Below are 23,681 nucleotides of genomic sequence, written 5' to 3' on the forward strand. Positions count from 1 at the left end.
ATAAAATTGTTGTGGCAAATGTTTTGTTATTTTTTTTTATCCATTGAGAGCTGGAAAACTAGCTCAAATCTGCAGGCTTCCTTCATAGCTCATCTGTGTGAATTACCACAGGACCTGTGTGGAAATAAAACACTCGCAAAGGTGAAACATGAAGACATTGAAAGATTCAAGGTGGCAGGCTTGAACAAAAACAAACATTTAATTCTAAAAGCAATATTGAGATACTTTCTCTTACAGCTCTTAGGTGGTCTCTGACTTTGTAATTTCTGCTGTTTATTGACTTGTCTGCCTCTGAATCACAATGCAGAATATTATTGCGCATGGTACATGCAAATGGTAGTAGACACAATCTCATTTTTATAGTCTGTTACAAGGTACTGTGATGACATTATCTTCCTTCATTTTCTTCCTGTTAATTAGACAATGTTGGAGGAAAAGTACACTTTTGATCATCCAGAAGACATACTTCACTTAGGAACCACTTCCAACAAAGGATACTTTAACAGGATACAATCATTCATTAAGTTGCACTGATAGATTCCCTATATGCAATACTAATAAGACAAAATTAATATAGAATGAAGTAGAACTGCGTTAACTACAACAAATTATACTTTTTGTTTATTTATTTTTAGAACACAGGCCATGTACCATTATTATTGATCTTAGATTCTTTGGTCACACATAGCTAGTTTTCTTGAATTCCCTATCTATTCTCCTAATCTTCTCACTCACTGTTCAGTATTTCATTTCTTCTGATTCAGCTACCAAGGATATCTGGCATACTCTAGATATTTCTTATGTTTGATACCTGTATATTAGGTAAATGTTGACTGGAGAGAAATGTCAAGAGATTCTCTTGTTCTTAAAATACTACAATTAAAATATACCAATTGTATATTCTACAACAACTTAAAATAATTTTAGCATAGATTTTGGAGTGTTCTAATATTTCATGATATTTGAACATAGCTACATTTGAACAGTTGCAAATGGTAACTGGTTTTGAGAACCATAACTTCAAGGGCTTTGCACAGTACTTACATAGGCAGATGCTCGTCTGACAAATGATGGCTCATTATGCACTGTACTTGAATCACACATTCATCCTCTGTGAGGACATACATCCAACATACAATCTGGATAAATTCTAAAAGTCAAGCATTACAAAAATGACAGAGATGTCAACATCGGTGCCAAAACTTGAAATACATGAGAAAAAAAATACTGAGGAAGCATTTCACAACCATAAGATAACTAACTTTAAATAGATAAAAAAAAAAATTACCACCAACAGCAAAGCTGGAAAGCTAGAACCTTCATTCAACCACAATGGGAAAAAATTGAACAAAAAATAATACAAAAGAAAAGTTTAGACATTCCTCAAAATGTTAAAGGCAGAGAACCAGAAGGCCCTCAATTGTGACACTGATTATTTTTCCAGCAGTTACTGAAACACATGCCCTGCACAGGAAATCTAAAACATGGCATGTTCCTTAAGTAAAATATTCAACAATGGGAAGAAATTAACCACAGCGTGGATTAAAGCTTCAGATCCTATTATACCGACATACTTATTAGTAAAGTTTCTTGCTTTCAAGAACAAATAAAATAGAGCCAGAGTCCAATAAATGAGTAAGAACAACAGAGAATAGGTTTGCTTTGGCTTTCGTCTGGACATGCCCATCTGTGCTCATGCTGGAGCTAAGTGCTCCCTCTCTGTTTCTCATGGATCTGTCTCAGACTGCCATTGTCCTTACCCTTGTCAGTGGGCAGCTAAAGTTGTGGGTTTTCATCTTTATTTGATATTAGTAGGAAAGCATAAACAGCAACCTAAGAACTCCCCATGTTCTCTTCAGGAACTCTTGTCTCCCAAACCCTTCACTGTAAACAGGCAATGATATCATAATCAGACAACATCATATATGAACTGGTTTATACTGGCTCATAAGTTGCACTTTTTAAGAAATAAATACATGAAAGCCCTGAAAATGAGCATCTGTGTTCCAAAATTGGTCGGACTTGCACAGAAAAAAAAAAAAAAAAAACAGGTTCAGATAAGCAAACAGAATGCTTTTTTACCATTCATGTTAAAATGGAAAAATTCCACTTGTAAAACAGAGATCACTCTAGTTGCATACATAGATTAAAATGCCAACCTGTGCTCCCAAAATAGACATAATCAATATAACAATTAAAATAAATTCAGAAATCAAATGTGATGTCAAAATAATTGTAGATTTATGTAAAATCCCATTTTGGGGTATATGCTGAGTTCATTTTTCAAGTGAGAGTTTTCTCTTCTGGCTTCTCCATATTCCTCAGTTGATGTGGCTCATGTAAGGAAGAGTGTAGACACTGTAAATAAGTCTTATGCCAAGGTTAGTATCACCTAACAATCTGTTTGCAACGGGACAATGACAAACAAAGATCTGGGAGTCAGAAAAAGCTCAACTACACTAACACTATTGTCCAGTACACTTTTACAGTTTCAAAGATTTCTATCCAGTTTCCCCTCTACATTTTAAAGCTGCTGAAAGGTGATTAGCCTGGTTTATTTATTTTAAAAAGTTCTCTGTATTGATTAGATATATACACTTTGCTTTGGTTAATGATATTGACTCTAAGTATTAGTTACTTCTCATGCTGCTGTGATCGAACAGCTGACAAAAAGCAACTTAAGGAAGGAAAGGTTTATTTTGGCTCACAGATTGAGGGTCCAGGTCTACATACTGTAAAAGTCCCCATGGAAAGAATATACAGCATTTTGTCACATTACTTCTATGCTGGGTGCTGGTGGTCAGCTTGCTTTCTTATTTATTCAGTCTGATGCCTCAGCCCTTGAGATTGTGCTGACTATATTCAGGATGAATATTCTCACCTCAGTTAAATTTTTCTTAGTGGAGTCTCATAGATTCACCTAGTCAATCTGAAAATGAAAATCAACTCAGCACATACAATGTTATCACTTTCTAAGAAGAAAAAATTACCATCACCTAAACATTGGTTTAGAAATCTAAATAACTATGTGCATACAAACACATGGTCTCGTGAATTTACTCATAAGAAGTGCACATTAAATCTTTATGTAAAAGTTGAATATAGAGGAAATTGGGTTGTTGCAGCTTCTTTTGTAGCAACAAAGGGCTATGTGATGATTGAAGAGAAGGGAAGAGCCTTTGTCCATGTTCATCCAAAGCCAGGCACTGCTGTATTCTACCATATTAACATCTCAGGTGACCTTTAACAGGTTCTTTCTGTTGATATTGAATGTCTACAACATAATTTCCAGTGTGACAAGTGTTGGGGGGGGGCAGATAAGAGAGAAAGTTTGTACATATATAGCCTTTCAATCCAAACATCCTAAACCTCATATTTTCTGAAATCTGACAGATTGTTTGAGATTTGGGGATCTGGGGATTAGAGACATCCATACAATAAATAAAAGTATTCCAAATTCTAAAGTTGAAAATACTTCATATGGTGTACAGATAAATAAACTGCATGTTTTTAAATGCAAACTTTGCTCCACATTTTTTAATGTTATTGCCTATCCATTTTATGTGGGAATTCATTAAATGTTAGTGTAAGCAGTAACCTCAAGCCATTTTTTTAAGACAATACTACCCTGAGGAGTACAATCCATCAACTGATGCTTCTGTTCTGATGAGCAGCCTCCTTAATTCCCATTAAACCTGGCTCAGGCCTCACTTCCACTGTGGTATCCACTACCCTCCTCTTAGAGGTCAATATTCTGCCAGTGGGGAGAAAAAGCCATGGGGAGCATCCATTTGGGCTTAAGAATAGAAAATTTAGTAGAAATTGGAAACCTGTTCAAAAGTGATGATTAGCTTTAATGTGCTTTGCTGAAAAGCCCCTCACATATCTAAAATTCAGTGTTTTCAGCTCCTGTGACTAAAGTCAACTCACTCACATAGCCCTTATCAAAGGCAAACTGTAATGTGTTAAAACCAAGGTATCTAGTAAATCTTCCTTCTAGATATAGCTGGGAGTTCAGAAGAACTGCAAAATTGGGACAATTATATGGGAGCAGTTAGCATTCCCAAGAACACTCTGAGTTCCCTCTTATGTTACAGTTGGCTGTGATGTTGTGTCTTTGCTGTGTTGTAATGAAAATAAAACTGCATAGATTTGTTGTTTGATGTTCTAGGTCTCCTTACCTCTAAGGCCACACTCCTTTACCTTTTTCTTGGGAATGTTTGGAACTTGATAGCCTTAGAAATAGAAGAGATTTTTCCACTTTGCTACATGATTTTCTTTTGGGAGTTTCAGGGCTGGTTTTTCAGATGTGAACAGGTGTAGAATTGAAGTTATTCAGCCCTGATGGCCACTTGACATATGCTACTAAAGCAAATGAGACAGCACTTTAGCTTAAGCAGAGTAATGTGTGGATGCTGGACAGAGGCAAGAATCTCAAATTTGTGGAAGCACAAGATGATTTGCCTCCATATGAAATGTAAATGTCCTTACATACTTCTAAAGAAACAGCCTGGCATGACCTTTTCAAAGGTCAGGACCTCCCAGCTTCTTTTTCCATGAGTGATTCCACAGAGTAATGTGTGTGCAAATAGCATATTAAAGATGACTTGTCCTCTGTGGCTTCACACAGTGTTTTCCTTTTTCGCTGTTTGACTAGTCAAAGGTTGGGTTTGAAGCTGGCTCCTGTGGCCATTCTGATCTGCAGTGAAGATTATTCTAAATGACAGTGTTTGGTTTTAACTGAGCTGTGCTTCTCCCTACCCACTTCTGAACGAGAAAGAGACAGAGAGACAGAGACGACAGAGAGAAGGAAGATTCTACCTAACATAGAATCCAAATTCACAACATCACAGTATCAGTAGTAACACATTTTCAAATTACTTTTGCATGTGTGGAGACTCCAAACGTGTGAAAACTGCATGTGCTACTCATTCCTAGCACTTGCAATCATGGTAAGTGATTCAGTATAAATATAATCACAGGAAAATTTAAGCACATGTGCCTGCCTGTCATTCCACTACTCTTACTGTCTGTGGGACTTTTCTTTCTTTATGTAGCTTTCTATAAGGATTACAGGAAGCTGTGCTGGGGGGGAGAAAATGGTTCTTAAATAAGCTGAAGGAAGGCATCACTGAAGCTGTCCTCATCGTTCGAGAATAGTGTTCTATTGCCTCCTACAGATAATATAACTTAGAATCAGTAAGCCTTGTTCCTTCTGAGACAGCTAGACAAGGACTAGAACAATAATTTAAGCAGAAAATAGCATAGGTTAAAGAAAATCAGGTTCCATCTAACATGTAAAAAGTATCCTAAAAAGACAATCAGGAAACTTTTGGAAAGTAACACAGTATACACTTGTCAGAGGTTGGAACAACCAGAGATTTGTATTAGTGTTTTCATTTATCAATAGAATCATTCTGTATATGGTAATATTCATCAACTGGGAGGTTTCTGTGGTTCTTACAATACTATAAATTTTAACAGATATGTTTTTGGAAACACAACATACATATGTTTTTCTTCATTTGGAAGTAAGGCTACCCCACTAGTGGGAATCTGGTTGCCTTTGGCTTCAGAGGCTGATAGAGGCCAAGCCTTCTCTGAACTCCTCTTGCATAATCCTCTAATCTAAGCCTCTCTACCATCTATTTTTACATAGGATGTTGACAGGGAGTATTTAGAAGCCATTACAAAAGTAGTTGTAGCATAGATAGGACTGTCTGTGGAGTCTTCATGTCTTCTTCCATGAGGTCCTGCCTGTTGACTTTCCTATTTCTACAGCAGAAATTGAAGCTTAAGAAAGTAAAAAATAGCAGATTCTCTCTCTCTCTCTCTCTCTCTCTCTCTCTCTCTCTCTCTCTCTCTCTCTCTCTCTCTCTCTCTCTCTCTCTCCACATATATGTAAGAAAATCTTGCATGGCAGTCTCCACACATAACTTGTCCAGGTAGCTTTTTCTTTAGAAACTCCTACCTGGGTCAAATTATCTCTATTAGAATGTTGAGTATTCTTTCTGAGCTAGAAACAACGTAACAATTTTATTGGATTTTGCATCCTCATTATTTGCTGGTTAAGAAACAGAACAGATAACATCTTTTTGGGCATTTCAGGTCACAAAGCAAAATGCAAAGAGAAATATGACCAACATATATTGAACTCAATTGCAATTTTTAGAGTTTCTGTCTCATTGCTTTGTTTGGGCTATTTTTTGCCTTCCTAGTTTTTAGGTTATGTTTTTTGAATCTTGTGTGTGTGTGTGTGTGTGTGTGTGTGTGTGTGTGTATAGCTTCCTACTCCGTTACAGAGATCTCCTATTATGTTAACTTATCATATATGATTTCCAGAGTGTTCATGTTTTTTTTCTATATAGCAGACACTGCTCTGGCTCCACATTTTTTTCAGGGCTACCATTGTTACCTATCAGAATAGTTACCAAGTGCCATTGTCTCCTATCCTCACACCCACTTCCTGAGAGCTTGCCTGTGTTTTTTGTGTGTCTGTTTCAGTAGTTTTCTGAAGGAGTAGTTTTCTGAGCACTCTCCTCAGTTTGACAGTGATTATCTAACTGAAAGGACATCATACTGCATTTCCTTGCTCTGTTGCTACAGCCTCAGCTCTGTTCTCAGATGTAAGCACTTTGTTCTCAGCTGCACTTCTAGTAGCTTAGGAGAGCAACCATTAAACCCTTCAAGCAGATTAAAATGTTTGTAAGAATGGAAAGGCACACTTAAAATGTTAATTACCCATCAATTTTTCAACAGCCTTTTTCTTCCTCCTTCTATTTATCCCTCATTTTATTCTCCGCATAACAAAGAGGGAATAAGCATGTGGGAAAAACAGACGCATACAAAATGTTTTAAACTCACAAGCAAACTCTGTGCGTGAAAGGAAGGCTCCTCTTCTTCCAAGTCTGTGGTCAATGCCATGGCCATATGGTTATGTGCATATAGGAAACTGCCTGTTTATAACATGCTTTTATGTTCATTGTTCTCTTTTTCTTTTATACTGACATATGGAAGAGGCAGACATAACAGATGCAGAAACAGAGTCTTTGGAGATAACACAGTAAACCTATACCCTCAGAGACAGCATGTCAAGTGGCTGAGATACATAAGTAGAACATATCTGTGAGTTCTGGTTCATAGGTTTTCCCCTCTTACAATGTTAACTGTAAGAAGGGTGTTATTGGGACAATTTTCCATGCTCTCTTAGTTGGCCACATTACAAGTGCACAAGTCATTAAAAATGGAAGTGCAATTAAGACAGATGTTGTAATGGTCCATTTACAGATTTTTGGTCTCATGCTTTGAACTAAGAGCATAGATAGCAGCAGCAGCAGCAGCAGCAGCCATGCCTCAGGGAAAATCAAACGTGGGCACACATTTGTAAAGATTAAAAGGCTTTCCAAAGATTCAAAGGCAAAGTGGTACTTAGTGATTTCAACACTTACCATGTATACTGAATATCTTACAGAAAAATTCCATGTTTTGACAGCAATAGAGAGGTGATAAATGGAAATAAAAATCATGGACCATTTAAATGTCATAAGCCACACTCTCCCAGAATATGAGTGAAAATGGAAAAATGGTTAAGAGTTGGATCATTGAGCCTGTGTAATATGGTGTGAGACCTCAGTTGACTTTTGAGAAGCACTTTATCTTTCCTTCTTCCCCAAAACAATAATTTGAGTCAAGCTCCTATTTGTAACAATAGAGTTGACTAAATATTCATTCTGATCTGGACGTATAGGGACCACTGAAGAAAGATGTGTTAAATGAGTATCTACTGGGACCCAGAATTCCCAGAAAAAGTTCATGACACTAGAGATAATGTTCATGTACTCAGTATAATATAGACTGTGAGAAGACCGAGAACACAGTATTTGGGATTAGCTATGAACCGAATACTATGCCTGCTATGTGACATCCCTTTTCTGGATGTTCATATGTCTGCTATTAGGTAGAAGTCCCATGCCTTTCTATACACCTCTTTCTATAACAGTTTGATTCTACTGCTTAGCAGAGACAGGCAAGCATAAAACTGAACATATGCATATATTGGAAAAGAGAGATGTGGGAGGATAGCTAAAGGTAAGATTGAGAAACTCCTTCCAGATATATAGTTATTCTTAACATTTTAATGTGCAAGAAGCTTTTTTGAGAGCCAGGATGAAATGCAGGATCTTGGAACAAATGAAAAAGATTCAGATTCACCTAGGTGAAACTATAACACAAATTCTGCCTCAAAGTTATCCACCCAAGGTAAGTCTGAGGAAAGCCTAAGACACTCCCACCAGACCTCTCAGCTTATTCAGCAGATGAATGAAAAATGTCCTGGGAAAAAAAAATACAAGAGTTCATAATTTATTCCTGCAGCCTTGCAGAGTATGTGATCCAAGCTCTTTCCAAAGGCTGCTCTTCCTGCTCTTAGAAGACATACTCAACTTTTGTCTGGGGAATTGTCACTGTGAACTATTTAGAGACATATACCTGAGGTCAAAGGTCACTGGTCTATCAAGAGAAGTACTGACAACTTTAGGTTAGTTCTAAAGAGACAGTGTTTACTCTGTTACCTTTCAGTTTCCATGGTTGCAAGAGTGAATGCCTAAAGATGAAAACTTCATAGGGCAAGTAGCCAAGACTCACAGCACAGAGGTAGCAAGGCGTGAAGGATGACAGGACTAGCTTGTAAACTCTCTGAAGAACATCCAAGGATCTATATTGTGACAAAATGCTCTTAAATGCGCTTCTAAGATGTGGGTTTCCTGAGACAGATTACACAATACGGGGTTTAAACTACGTGCTGCTATGACCACAATGGAATGCCACATTTGGCACTTGTTAAATGAGCTCCACGGCACCAGCCAAGGAGGCTGGGAAAAGAACTTCATGCTGGGGCCTGATGAAATCCCTCCTGGAAACATTTAATTATATATGTTTGCTATTAATGAAGGATTTTATAAATTATCATGTATTTCTATACAGCTAGGATTAAAAAATAATAAAGTGGCATAACTTGGATGGGAAAGAGAATCCTCCAACTCTATGTGTCACCGATACTTCTGACTTGAAGACCTTGAGAGGAAGAAACACTAGTCAAGATAATTTGACTTCAGGACCTTGATTCCTTATGGGGAGCAGTGAGCAGAGAATGTGAAGCAAAGCCAAGTTAAAAATATCAAGTGACTGTCATTGTCGTAGGCATTAGGAAAGAGAGCCAGAGATGAATTTATTATTCATGAAGAGTGCACAGAGCAGGTTGCTGATAAAGGCTCCATCAGTCATATTCTCCGCATCGTGAGAAATATCTCATCACTTTACTGTGGGTAGGAAGATTCACAGGTTTTGCAGTCTTGTCCTCGAGAATCCTGCAGAGGAGTGATACTGGATTTGCATCGGAAGTTGGTCTCATGTACCAGGCAGATAATCAGTATTATTTAGAATCTAGCAAGGTGGAATAGGAGCAGTGAAGTACTGAGGTGCCTAGTTTAAAATGTTTGCAGCTAGTGTTAAATGTAGTGGTTTCTCTTAGTTACAAGCATAACACCAGGCATGAAATGCTTATTGCAACCTGAAGAAAGCCAAGGTGAGATTTTATCATCTCTTGTGAGCAGTATTCCATACACTTACGAGAATAGGAGATTCAAAAAGAAACTTTTTACTCCATACACCCAGGTTGTTAATTGCAACTGAGGCTGCACCTTCATGAATAGCCTTCCATGGTCATTCAAAGTGCTGAGCCTCAACTGATCTTCATGACGCCTTCATTCTTTCCACGCTAGTACCATTTACGTGACTCTTACACATTACCACGTCCATCCACTGTGCAGTTGCATGTTGATATTGTTGAAGATGGAAATGTGTCTAAGATGAAAGGTGAAAAAGACAAGGGATTGGATTCTGGTCAAAACTTGTCTTCGAATTGTTATTTTGTGTCAACTTGTAAGGTTAAGACTTTAAGATAATCCATAATCATTGTATATGTGTTCCCCTCAAAATCCTGTGGGCTCAATTGCTTCAAGTAACCATAAACTAATTGGACACTTCGGGTATTTATAGTTGTATAGTATTCTGTCCATTGTGATGTACTCTTCTATTGAGTGATTGTGTAGCAAATAATAAAGCAGATGCACATGAAACTTATGTTTGTGATTTATGAGATGAAGACATATAAAATACAAGCCTAATAGAAGTGGCATGAAGGCCCAATGAAATAATATATGCTGCAAAAACACTTTATACAATAGCAGCCACAAATAAATAACACACAGGTTCACTCTCAGAAAACAGTATAATTTTCCTTTTATTCTTTAGTGCTGACAGTAAAAGCTGGTAGAGTATCTCTGTAGCATACTTCATCCCCAGTAGTGAATAGATAATAGGTATATTATTATACCTAGTGAATACATTATATATATATATATGTATATATATATATACGTATATATATATATATGTGTGTGTGTGTGTATATATATATATATATATATATATATATATATATATATGTTGCTAAAACAATACCAAATTTATCTTATATGGAGTTAGGTAGAGGTCTACTATTTTAAAATGTAAGATTTTCTAAATGTTACTTTTCTTAAGATTAAATCTTTGAGCTGTGATGATGCAAGTATTTAATCCCAGCACCTAGAAGGTAAAGGCAGCCAGATCTCTGTGAGTTTGCTGCTAGCCTGGGTTACGAATGAGCTCCAAGACAACCAGGGCTGTTACACAGAGAATCAGTCTCAAGAAAAAAAATCAAATCTGTTGATGTCACTTTCATGTTCAACACTCAGTGTAGTAGTTTCAGGGTCATTTTCTACAGGACAGCTGCAGCAGACTTCCTGGACGTTTCAGCTGTCCAGTTTCCCTTCTCCCCTTTGTGTCTTTTTTTATTCAAATTTTTATTATATTATTTAAATTATTTTTATTTATTTACATTCCAGTTGTTGCGCTCCTCTCAGTCTCTCTGCCCACATTTCCTTGTCCCATTCCTCCTCCCCCTTCCCTATAAGAGGGTGCTATCCTCCCACCACCAGACCTAGCCCTTTCCTGGGGCCTCAAAGCTCTGGAGGATTAAGCAAATCTTCTCCCACTGAAACCAGACCAGCTAGACCTGTGCCAGGGGGACTCAGACCTGGGGTCTGGTAGACTGCTGTTTTTTTATGGGGTTGCTGTCCTTTTCAGCTTCTTCAATCTTTCCCCCAATTCAACCATCAGAGTTCCCAATTTCAGTCCAATGGTTGGGTGTAAGTATCTGCTTCTGTCTCAGTCAGCTGATGGTAGGGCCTCTGAGCACAGCCATGCCAGGCCTCCATCTGTAAGCACATCAGAGCATAGTAGTGTCAGGCCTTGACTTGATGACCCTTCCCCCCATGAGATGGATCTCAAGTTGTGCCAGTCACTGAACTGCCCTTCAGTCTCCTCTCTGATTTTTGTCCCTACAGTTTTTTTTAGACAGAAACAATTCTAGGTGAGGAATTTTGACTGTTGGTTGGTAACCCTGTCTCTTCACTTGAGGTCATTTCTATCTTCTGGAGGTGGATTCTGAGTTTGCTATCCCCAATATTGGACATTTTGGCTAAGGTCATCCCCAGTGAATCCTGAGAGTACCTCATCTCTCAGGAACTCCAGAGGCTTCTCCCACCTCCTACTTCCCACCTCCTGAGGCTGTTTATTTCTATTTATTCTCTAGACTCTCTGGGCTTCTCTTCTGTCCCCTCCCCTCATATCTCTTCCCCCTTTCGCCTTTGTCTCCCCCTCCCACCCAGATGCCTCCCTCCCTCTGTCTCCCATGATTATTTCCTTCCTCTTATTGAGTGAGGTTGAAAACTCCTCACTTGGGGTTTTCTGCTTGTTACACTTCTTACAGTCTGTGGATTGTATGCTAGGTATTCTGTCCTTCTGTTCTTTTTTTTTCTAATATACACTTATCAGTCAATACATACCATGCATTTCCTTTTGGGTCTGAGTTACCTTACACCAGATGATATTTGCTAGTTTCCTTTATTTGCCTGCAAAATTCATGATATCCTCCTTTCTAATAGCTGAATAATATTTCACTGTGCAAGTAAATCATATTTTCTGTATTCCTTTTTTCTGGTGAGAAACTTCTCAGTTGTTTTCAGCTTCTGGATACCACAAATAAGGCTGCTATGAACATGGTGGGGCACATACCTTTGTGGTATGGTAGGGTATCTTTTGAGTAAATTCTCACAAATAGTATAGCTGGGTCTTCCGGTAGAACTATTTCCAATTTTCTGAGGAACCAACAGATTGGTTTCCAGAGTGACTGGGACAGTTTGCAATCCTACCAGCAGTGCAGGAGTTTCTTCTTTCTCTAACATCAAGGCCAGCATGTGCTGTCACCTGAGTTTTTTATCTTAGCCATTCTGAATGATGTGAAGTATAATCTCTGGTTCATTTTGACTTGCATTTCTATGACGACTAAGGACTTTGAACATTTACGTAATTCTTAGTCATTCAAGTTTCTTCTGTTGTAAAGTCTCTGTTTACCTCTCTACCTGACTTTATAATTGGGTTTTTTTGGTTTTTGGAGATTGACTTTATGAATTATTTATATATTTTGGATATTCATTCTCTGTCTGATGTAGAGTTCGTGAAGATTTTTTTATCCAATCTGTAGGTTGATGTTATATTCTTTTGTCTGTGTCTTTTGCCTTACAGAAGCTTTTCAGTTTCATAAGGTCCCATTTATCAATTGTTGATGTTAGAGCCTGAGCCATTGGTGCTCTGATTAGAAAAATTTCTCTCTGTGTCAATGGGTTCAAGGATCTTTCCCACTTTACTTTTCTTAGATTCCATGTAACTGGTTTGATGTTGAGGTCCTTCATCCACTTGGACATGAACCTTGTGCAACATGATAAAATATGAATCTATTTTCATCTTGTTACATACAGACTGCCAGTTAGACCAGTTCCATTTGCTTCTTTGAATCCATTATAATTGTTTTGGATTCTTTGTCAAAGATCAAGTTGCCAAAGGTATATGGGTTTACATCTGGGTCTTCCATTATAATTTATTGATAAACATGCCTGTTCTTGTACCAACACCATGTGGTTTTTATCACTATTGCTTTGTAGTACAGCTTAAAGTCAGGAATGTTAATTCCCCAAGAAGTTCTTTGATTGTTAAGAATTGGTTTGGCTATCCTGAGTATTTTGGATTTTACATATGAGAGTGAGAGTTTTCTTTCATGTCTGTGAAATTTTGTATTGGAATTTTGATGGGGGTTGCACTGAATCTATAGATTGTTTTTTGGTACAATAGCCATTTTTACTATATTAATCCAACCTATTCATGACCATAGAAAACATATCCATTTTCTGAGGCCCTTATTTGATTTTTTTCAGGGATTTGAGGTTCTTGTCATACAGAACTCTCACTTGCTTGGTAACAGTTACACCTAGATATTTTAAACTATTTGTGGCTATTGTGAAAGGTGTTGCTTCCCTTATTTCTTTCTCAGCCTGTTTAACATTTATATCAAGGAAGACTACATATTTCTTTGAGTTAATCTTATATCCAGCCACTTCACTAAAGTTATTTATCAGCTGTAGAATTTCTCAGGTGGAATTTGGGGGATTGCTTAAGTATACTATTGCAAATAGTGATACTTTGAATTTTTCCTTTCCAATTTTATCCTTTGACTTCATTTTGTTGTTTAATTGCTCTTGCTAGAGCTTAGAAAACTATATTGAGTGTAGAGGGAGAGAGTGGACAACCTCATATTGTTTTGTATTTTAGTAGAATTGCTTCTAGTTTCTCTCCATTTAATTTGATGTTCGCTATTGGATTGATTTGAATTCCTAATCTCTCCAGGACTTTTAAAATGAAGGCCTTTTGTATTTTGTCAAAGGCTTTTTCAGCATCTAATGAAATGATCTTTTTTCCTTGAATTTGTTTATATAATAGATTTTAATGATGGATTTCCATATAGTGAACCATCTCTGCATTCCTGGAATGAAGTCTCCTTTGATCATGATGAATGATCATTTTGATGTATTCTTGGATTCAGTTTGTAAGAATTCTATTTGGTATTTTTGCATCAATGTTTCTAAGAGGTATTTGTCTGAAGTTCTTATTTCTGTTGGATTTTTGTTTGAATGGGTATAAGAATAACTGTGACTTCATAGAATAAATTAGGTAGTCTTCTTTCTGATTCTATTTTGTAGAATAGTTTGAGAAGGATAGATATCAGCTCTTCTTTGAAGGAAGGTCTGGTAGAATTCTACACTAAAGCCATCTACCCCTGGGATTTTGTTTATTTATTTATTTTGGTTGAGAAGTTTTTGATAATTTCTATTTCCTTACTGGTTCCATGAAACTGTTTAGTTAGTTTACCTGATTTTTATTTGATTTTGGTACATGGTATTTGTCTAGAAAATTATCCATGTCTGCCAGATTTTCGAGTTTTGTGGAGTTTAGGCTTTGTAGTGGGACCTGATGATCTTTTCAATTTCCTCACTTTCTTTTTTGTTAGTTTCCCTTTTCATTTCTGATTTTGTTAATGTGGATATGGTCTCTGTGCCCTCTGGTTAGTCTGGCAAAGAGATTATCTTGTTGATTTTCTCAAAGAACCAGCTCCTGTTTTGTTTTGTTTTGTTTATTCTTTGTATATTTCTTTTTGTTTCTACTTGGTTGATTTCATTGTGTCTCATATGTTTGGGTATGATGTGTCTTTATTTTCATTTAATTCTATGAAATCTTTTATTTCTTTATTTCTTCCCTGCTCAAGTTATAATTGAGCAGATTTGTGGGATTTCTGTTGTTGTTATTGAAGTCTAGCCTTTGTCCATGGTGATCTGACAGAATCCATTGCTTTATTCCAATCTTCTTGTATCTGGTGAGGCCTGTTTTATGTAGGATTATATGGTTATTTATACAGAATGTTCCATGAGGTGCTGAGAAGGTATATTCTCTTGTTTTGGGGTGAAATGTTCTATGGATATCTGTTAAACCCATTAGGTTAATAATTTCTGTTAGTTTCACTGTGTCTCTGTTTAGTTTCCCTTTCAGTGACCTATCTATTGGTGAGAATAGGGTGTTGACGTCTCCCACTATTATTGTATGAGGTCCAATATGTGTTTTCATGAGTTTCCTTTATGAATGTGGGTGCCCCTGCATTTGTTTACAGATATTCATAATAGAGACTTCTTCTTTGTGAAATTTTCCTTTGCTGAATATGAAGTGTCCTCCCCATCTCATTTGGTAACTTTTAGTTGAAAAATCTCTTTTTTTAGATATTAGAATGGCAACTTCAGCTTTTTTCTTTTGCTTGGAAAGCTTTTTCACACCCTTTTCTTTGCATCAGTGTCTGTCTTTATTACTAAAGTGTGTTTCTTGTATTCAGAAAAATGATAGATCCTGCTTAGATATACTGTCTGTCAGCCTGTGTCTTCTTATTGGGGAATTGAGACCATTGGCATTGAGAGATATTAAAATCTATGATTGTTATTTACTGTTACTTATGTTGCTAGAAGTAGTATTATGTATGTATAGTTCTCTTCTTTTGGGTTAGTTGGATATGATTAGTTTCTTGTATTTACTTCATTTGTTTTGCTAGCCCATGGCTCTCATATCTTAAGCTAGTGACCTGGCTTCCCTGGTTTACAAGCTATTGTCTTTCTCTGGCATATCCTTTTCTTGGCTAATTCCTGAATTCCTCTAAATATAGACAAGGTCGCCTGCCTCCATAGATCCTAGTTTAGAAGACATTGAGCTCCTTTATGAGTTGTGAAATTCTTGGGGGGAAAAAGTTTTCCAAAACACCTTCCCACAATATTGAAGTATGTGATACTACTGTTTACTTTTCCCTATTTTTTATTTCCATTTTTTACTTTATATTATTCTACATTACAAAACATCTTAGAAATCAATGTGCATAAAGAATGGTTTATTTCCTCTGCCAGTCTGTATCAGTACAGTCCTTCATTAAAGAAAGTCATGGTCATGTTGCATTTACAGTAAGGAAACAGAAAGTAATAAATGCTGGCACATATTTTCTCTTTCTGTCCCCTATTTTATTCTATCCCAAGCTCCACCCCATGCAATAATGTTGTCCATAATAAACATGGGGCATTCTTATTTACTTAAACATTTCTAAAGAAGTTTTCTAAGACAAGCACAAAATTATGTCTCCCAGGTGACTCTAAATCCATTCACATTATCAATAAAGGACAACCTTCACAGATTATACGTAGGCAGACACAATTCACCACATCAAAAGCAGAGCTCCTTTGTAAAGGAAATGAATTATTACTAAGGGAAGCAAAGGATTCTGTCTTCAAAAGATCTGCCTGTATCAAAGGAAGAACAAAGAGGATGCACATAAAATATGATTGAGGTCAGTGGCTTTTACACTATCATTATTTAAACAGAAAAAATTCAATGGGTCATTAGGTCTACAATGATTGCCTATACAGGTTTAGATCTAACACCCAGAAGGTACTTGAGTTACTGTCCTGTTGCACCAGCAAGATGACTCTGCATTTTTACAAGGTTAAAAACATGTTTGTGTCATAGAAAATTAAAATATGCCATGTTCTGACTCTGTGTTAGCTACTGAGAATAATTTACTTATTAAATACAGCACCTTCAAGGTAGCTTGGGATAGTTCAATCATTTTATCAATTATAAAACACAGAGAAAAAGGTACAAGGTTTATGATTCTTCTAACATAGTTACAGGTTCAAAAAAGTAGAATTCTAATCTAAATTTTATGTCTGAAGAACCAAGCACTGTTTAATATTACATTCATAACATTAGGAAGTGAGTTTTATGGGAGATTAAAGTAATTAGTTTAATGGACAAGTATCTAGCTAATGTACTTAGTATATTGAAACTTGTTGATATGTTTTCTTGCAAAAAGCCTTTAAGGCCTGAGGCTCTGTAAGTCTCTTACATGGCCAGAACAGTTCTTAGGTATAGACTCTTCCAAAAGTGACCTTGAAATTCCCATTGTTTCACACATGTATACATTGAGGGTTTCTGGGTGAGCACATCTATAAGAATAGCATATGTGTTTGATGCTAAAGCTAAATATCATCACCTTGAAACTTTATTTTATTATTAAATACAATTTATGTCAGATTTACTTTATTATATATCAGTCTTAAAAATTATAACTTAAAATAGCAATTAATTTTAATTGCTATAAGTGTGTTTATTTTAAGTATCTTTCTTGCTATATATTGCATTTTATTTGAAAGAGAATGAGTTTAGAGCACAAGCCATTGGTGTTCTGTTCAGGAAATTCTCCCCTGTGCCTATGTGTTCTAAGGTTTTCCCTACTTTCTCTTCTAATAGTTTCAGTGTACCTGGTTTAATGTGGAGATCTTTGATCCACTTGCACTTGAGCTTTGTACAAGGAGAAAGGAAAGGGTCTACTTTCATTCTTCTGAATGCTGACTGCCAGTTGAGGCAACACCAAATTTTGAAGAGGTTGTCCTTTTTCCATTGAATATTTTCAGCTCCTTCGTCAAAAATCAAGTGACCATATGAGTGAGGGCTCATTTCTGAATCTTCTATTCTGTTCCATTGACCAATGTGCCTGTCTCTGTACCAGTACCATGTGGTTTGTAACACAATAGCCTTGTAATATAGCTTGAGATCACTTCTGGTCATATACACCAGAGATGCTCCAACATACAATAAAGACACATGCACTGCAATGTTCATAGCAGCCCTATTTATAATAGCCAGAAGCTGGAAAGAACCCAGATGTCCTTCAGTAGATGAATGGATACAGAAATTGTTGTATATTTACACAATTGGAGTACTACTCAGCTATTAGAAACAATGACTTTATGAAATTCCTAGGAAAATGGATGTATCTGGAAAATATCTTCCTGAGTGAGGTAACCCAGTCACAAAAGAGCAGACATAATATGCAGTTATTGATAATTGGATATGAGTCCCAGAAAGCTCTGAATACCCCAGAAATAACTCACAGGCCATATGAACGTCAAGAATAACAAAGGCCAAATTGTGAAATCCTTAGTTCTTCTTGGGAAAAAAAATAAGTGTATAACTCCCTCTCAGATAGTGGTACACCTATATCTTAACTCATTAATAATAATAATCCGAAAGCTAGGAATATAACCTTGTGGCAATTTTTGTTATCCAAATATCATTATATTTAATCTATACACATGAAGAAAACTCTGACGGTTTCCATGTTACATTCTGTTCTACATGGACTTTATGCTTATGGTAACTAGTGGGATTTCAGTGCATGCTATCAAACCTCTAAAAGAATTGCCAAAATGTTTTTAAAAATTTATACATGTATCTCTCTTCTTTAAATAAAGTTGTAAGAAAAAAAAAGAAAACGAATGATTTTTATTCTGTTCTTTTTTTTTTTTTTTTTGGTTTGTTTGTTTTAAAATACCTTAGAGTTTAATGTATAAAGGCATAAAAGCAGTATTTTAAGGATCACACTAAAAATTTAACAGACAATCTGGCATTAAAGGCCATTTTTACTCTATTCTTGCGTATTTTTATGCTAAATAAATATGCTTAATCACTTGAAATGTTACTTCAGATAAGCAATAGGATAAGTGCAAAGGTAATTTACGAAAAATAGCATCAGTGGCTCACTAGGATTCTGAAAGTGTGAAGGTGGGTGTTAGGAAGAAGGTCATTCTCTTGGTCACAGAGAAAGGCTCTGAATGTTTTACTCAGAAGAAAAGGTTACTTTGCTGTGTGACTTGATCATAAGGGAAAAGATCAGTATTTTCTTTCTTTTTTTTTTTTTTGAACACAAACTAAAACTGGTATTTCAAGTTCATGACTAGCAGAGAGACAGGCAGTTTGCAGAGTGATGGTAGATGGAGACATAAGAGGGTAGCGGGCAGAGATAAAGCATTTACATATATAAAAGACTTTATGTGTAAGGCATGCACACACATGTTTTTAACCATCACATTTTAAGTGTGTTGAGCTATGGTTTTATATTTTGTATCCTAGGTAGTTTAATTTGTGTTTTATTTTTCTTTATTGTCAACCTAGAATAATTCTACAATTCCCTGAAGTCACATATTCCTTCACATGAGCTAGAAATAATTTTCTTACATGTCCTGCATATATTTCTTGGCTTGCATGCAGCTGAGATCTTCTAAGCATGCATCAATTTACTACAATTTATTTACCCATTCACTTTAAATTCAATGGAACATTCCAGTAATATTTTTAATAAAAGAACTAGGCCTGTTGTTTTTCTCTTTACTTTGCAACTTTCCTGTGATTAGGAAGCCAGAGATTAAAAATTAATAATATAAATGACATTCAGATTACTTCATAAACACCAATATATTAACCTATACATGAATGGATTTCTGAAATATATGTAAATGGCTTAGATCAAACCCTAGAATACCAAAATATTTGTAAAATTTTCAATAATGTATGAAACTGGCACTTATGTTAACAAGCTGATACTTAATTACGAATTTGTTAGTGTCATGAGAAGATGGGTCTCTTGGGATGCTAAGCATGTAAATAGGTCATAAGAGCAGATATATCACCAGAGGGCTCTCATTAGGTGTGCAGTCCCCTAGAACTTTGATCTATAATATTCCAAACTCTCAAAACAGAAAAGAAATCTATGTCTGTTATTTGTAAGCTGCCTTCTCTATGTCATTCTTTTCCAGCAGCCTGATCTGAAGCAGACACAGAATTTTTTTCCCACTATCTAATATTTATTGCAACAGGTGGCACACCAACGTATTAGGCAAGAATGCACTGAAAGGTTCAAGACTATCAGCCTAAGACTTAGTTGGAAAGTTTTTATTTTCTAAGCAAGAGGGGGCCGCCGCAGTGTTGAGTCAAGTGATGTCTCAAGCTCTGGAACCTTAAACAAAAAAACAAAAAACAAAAAACAAAAAATGTGTTCTACATGTTTTAAACTCTTCCCCACTTTCTGTTCTATTGTTTTCAGTGTACCTGATTTTATGCAGACACAGATTTTTTAAATTGTTTCCTCTTCCAGGCTTTGTGGAGCAAAGTACCTGTGTTCATATATCCACCCATACCCCATGGCTCCTACAATGTGCAATAAAAGCTTTCCATTTGCTACATGACATATTTTAAAAAGTAAATCCATTTTGTGTCCATTAAAAAAAAGAAAAACATTTAAGCAGAGAGAAATATGAGCCTAAAGAAGTACATTAAAGTTGCCTCTGTACAACCAGAGTTAAGAGGTTCTAAAATAGATGCTTTTCATGGTGAGATACAGTAACATCTGGGTTTATTCTGGATAAAGAACTGCAGGTGTTTTTCCTTAGTTTAGATTTAATCACACTTAGGAGAAATTAATGTACACTTCTGCATATTTTCAACATTCTGGCCACAGTGGTATATTTCCTTTTAATTGAAAAAGAAATGTGATAAATACATTTACATACAGCTTTATTTGATGACATTAAGTTTGCTTAGCATCTAATTTTCATCATGAAAATTCACTGAGGTCTCATCATTCCACTGTGTAATTAAGTGTACAGATTCATTGCCTTTCACTGGTTGCCACCATCTCTGATTGCAGGTGATTCTTTCCATCTCACTCAAGCCTATTTTGTTCAGCATCACTGGATTTCCTTATATTGTGTACAAAGCCTGCCCTATAATTCCATGTGTAAACCATTTAATTATTATTAATAATTGTTTAATATCTAGTATTATCTGGAAATATTCTTCAAATAGAGACCCAGCATAGTAATCTGCTCTTTTGTTGATATTGTTTTTACCTACATCTAGACAGAGCTACTAGGCTTGTGGTCTTATATCTGTTTTGTAAGTGAAGAGATTGTTTCTTTAAGCTTCTTTGCAAGCTAGGCTGAAAGATTACCATCGAAGATGAAACCAAGATTTAAAGGATGTGTTTATTAAAAAGGATTTGCTTGCAGGGCTGCAAAGATGGCTCAGTGGTTTGTAATAGTGGTTTATACTTAGTGATTTATGACAGAGACCAAGGTTGAACCCACAGTATTCAGACAGTGACTAACAACCCTCTGTAGGACAAAGTCTAGATGATCAGACACCATTTTCTGGTCTCTGGAGCACTGAATTCATATGGTGCACAAATACACATGCAAACAATATACCCAAAGACATGATAATAATAATTTTAAAAGATTTGCCTACACTGTTTTTCAAAATAGAGACAGCAGATGCTATTAAACAGCATTCCCAAATATTTCAGACATAACTGCAAAGTGGATTGCTAAGAAGTCTAAGAATTACTTTGTCCTTAGGCCAGTTTGCTTCTAAACCCAGGCAAGAATGAATATTGAAATTAATGGCTCACATGGTCTACCTTGTACTTCAGTGTCATACAGTGCAGTAGCTTCTGACTGACCCTCTAGGAATGTCACATTTTATTTATAGGATTATCAGATCAAGGTCATAAGCCTTACAAAATTCATTAACAGAGTTAAAATTGCTGGGGACCTATATGATGTTGGTAAGTAAGGCTATGGTAGATGATTGCTCAAGAATCACAGCTTTGAACTTACAACACTTGCCAGCACCTGGCAGTGGGTATAGAATAAATATGAACAGCCCATGTTCCTTGATATTAATAATAACTTGTAAGAACTGAATAACACATTTGCCCAACACGGTTTCCATTTCTCAACTTACAAGAAAATGTCTGTTACCTAGTACAACAAATATTTGCCTGATTACTTCCTTTACACTCCCAAGAATCACCACAGAAACAGAGATAGTAGAAATGTTATTTAGAAGGTCTGTATTTTAAAATTTCAACTGTGATTGGATTAAGAAGCAGGGCAGCCATGCCACTTGTATTGATGGATCTGCAGGTTTGCCCTTACGATACATAGTCTTCATTCACAAAAGAACACTCATGGTATGTACTCACAATCAGATACTAGCCCCAAAAGCTCGGTATAACCAAGAAACAATTCACAGACCTTATGAAGCTCAAAGACAAGGAAGGTCAGAAGTTGGATGCCTAGGTACTTCTTAGAAGGGAGAATAAAACACTCATGGGAGGAAATACAGAGACAAATCAAGGAGCAGGGACTAAAGAAAAGATCATTCAGAGACTGCCTCACCTGGGGATACTATTGAAGGCAATGTTGTCAGCTCAGATAGAACATTTTATTTAAACTATATACTTATCTGTACACACAGACTTACATGTACATGTTTTTAGGTAAATAGTTAATATGTCCTGTTTTCTTCATCTATAGTGACTGATAACTTTGCAGCATACAGTAGTCTAGACTAGCATCAATGTGTAAACAGAAAATTTTATAAACAGTAACAGAAATTGAAAATGAGTGTAGACACAATGTGCACGGTAGCAGTTTATACTTTAAGACAAGTGGCCCATTGTGCTGCCTGGATTAGGAAGTGACAACCTAACTTGACTATGGCAGAAATGCTCATTACGGAGGAATAAAGACTGACACAAGTGTTAGAGTCTCTGTGACTTGGAAGCTGCAGTGTTTACATATCTGTGAGATTTTCAATGCAAAACAATGAGACTTTTTTATTGTTGTTCTGAGGAGTGAGAAGGTAATAATATGAGAAAAGAACAAAAGCTAGCTATTTAATGAACTGTCAAATGGGGAGCCTCAAAGGAAGAGATATAATAAGATTTCATTTTAGGGATGGAAGTAATAATATTTCATTTTCATATAGAGTTTTCCACACTTTTTGGATGGCAGCAAATGTTTGTGAGGCCTATATCTCAGTGGTAGAGCAGCCCACTAGCAGGTCCCAGCCTGGGCTCAATCAACATCACAACCTGTAACACATTGCTCTGGCGGTTCTCTTATACTCATAAAGAGTCAGAGAAATGAATATTTACTTATCAGTGTCTGCCAAAGACAGAGGATTTATGAGCTCAGTGGATTACTCATTTCTGAGGTCTGGAATCAGAACCAGCTTCCAAACAAGAAACTATATATATATGAAGTCTTTGAGTAAGTTATGAGATTCTAAAACTGGTCTTCTGGGGTAATACAATTGCTCTGTTGTGTATGTGGCTTTATTTCAGTAGAGAGTAAGGTGTCCCTTGTGGAGGTACCATGGAAGCATTACTTGAAGAAGGTACCATAGAGTGCTGATGTAAAGCAGAGATTATTTTATAAAACTACATGTAAAAATAAAGAAACATAAGTGAAGAGAAAAGTTTTTATTGTTTACATTTTTCTGTATGTCCACTGTATGTACGTGTGCATGGGTGCACACATGCATGTGCCTGTCTACATGTGTCATGGTATGCCTTTGGAGATCATAAGACTACTTTTGGGAGTCAGTGTTTTCCTTACATCATGTGGGTCCTCTGACCTGTCTTCAGTCATTATACTGGGTAGCAAGTACCTTGACCTAATTAATGATATTATTGGTCAGAGTTTTATTGTTTTGAGTGACTATCCTAATATTAATTTATGAATTTTTAATTGAAAAATGGTTTTAGAATAAATAATAAACTCACAAATTCTTTAGATAATATATAGCTTTAATCTATAAGCCAAACATAGAATGATGTGGCATAATTAAGAGTTCTCAATAACAAATCATTTATGTGTAAAATTCTCTTTCTTTTCCTCAGAATAAAAGTTTGAAAAACAAGTTGTTGTCAGGGAGCAAACTGTGTGGGATTCATGCAGAAGAGGTGAGTGAATACGATC

At 36.2% G+C, this 23,681-nt stretch overlaps 1 protein-coding gene across 1 annotated transcript in view; it reads left to right on the forward strand.

Moving 5' to 3' along the window:
- The window catches only part of LUZP2 (leucine zipper protein 2), a gene marked incomplete at both ends in the record, with an annotated part of 401,913 nt that overhangs the window by 257,220 nt on the left and 121,012 nt on the right, over positions 1–23,681 (forward strand). Inside the window, one exon of the mRNA XM_080914040.1 lies at positions 23,603–23,665. Coding sequence (XP_080770166.1) covers positions 23,603–23,665 — 63 coding nt within the window. The remainder of the gene's footprint in view (positions 1–23,602; positions 23,666–23,681) is intronic.

The sequence above is a fragment of the Micromys minutus genome (genome assembly GCF_963924665.1).
Source record: "Micromys minutus genome assembly, chromosome: 3".
Lineage (NCBI taxonomy): Eukaryota > Metazoa > Chordata > Mammalia > Rodentia > Muridae > Micromys > Micromys minutus.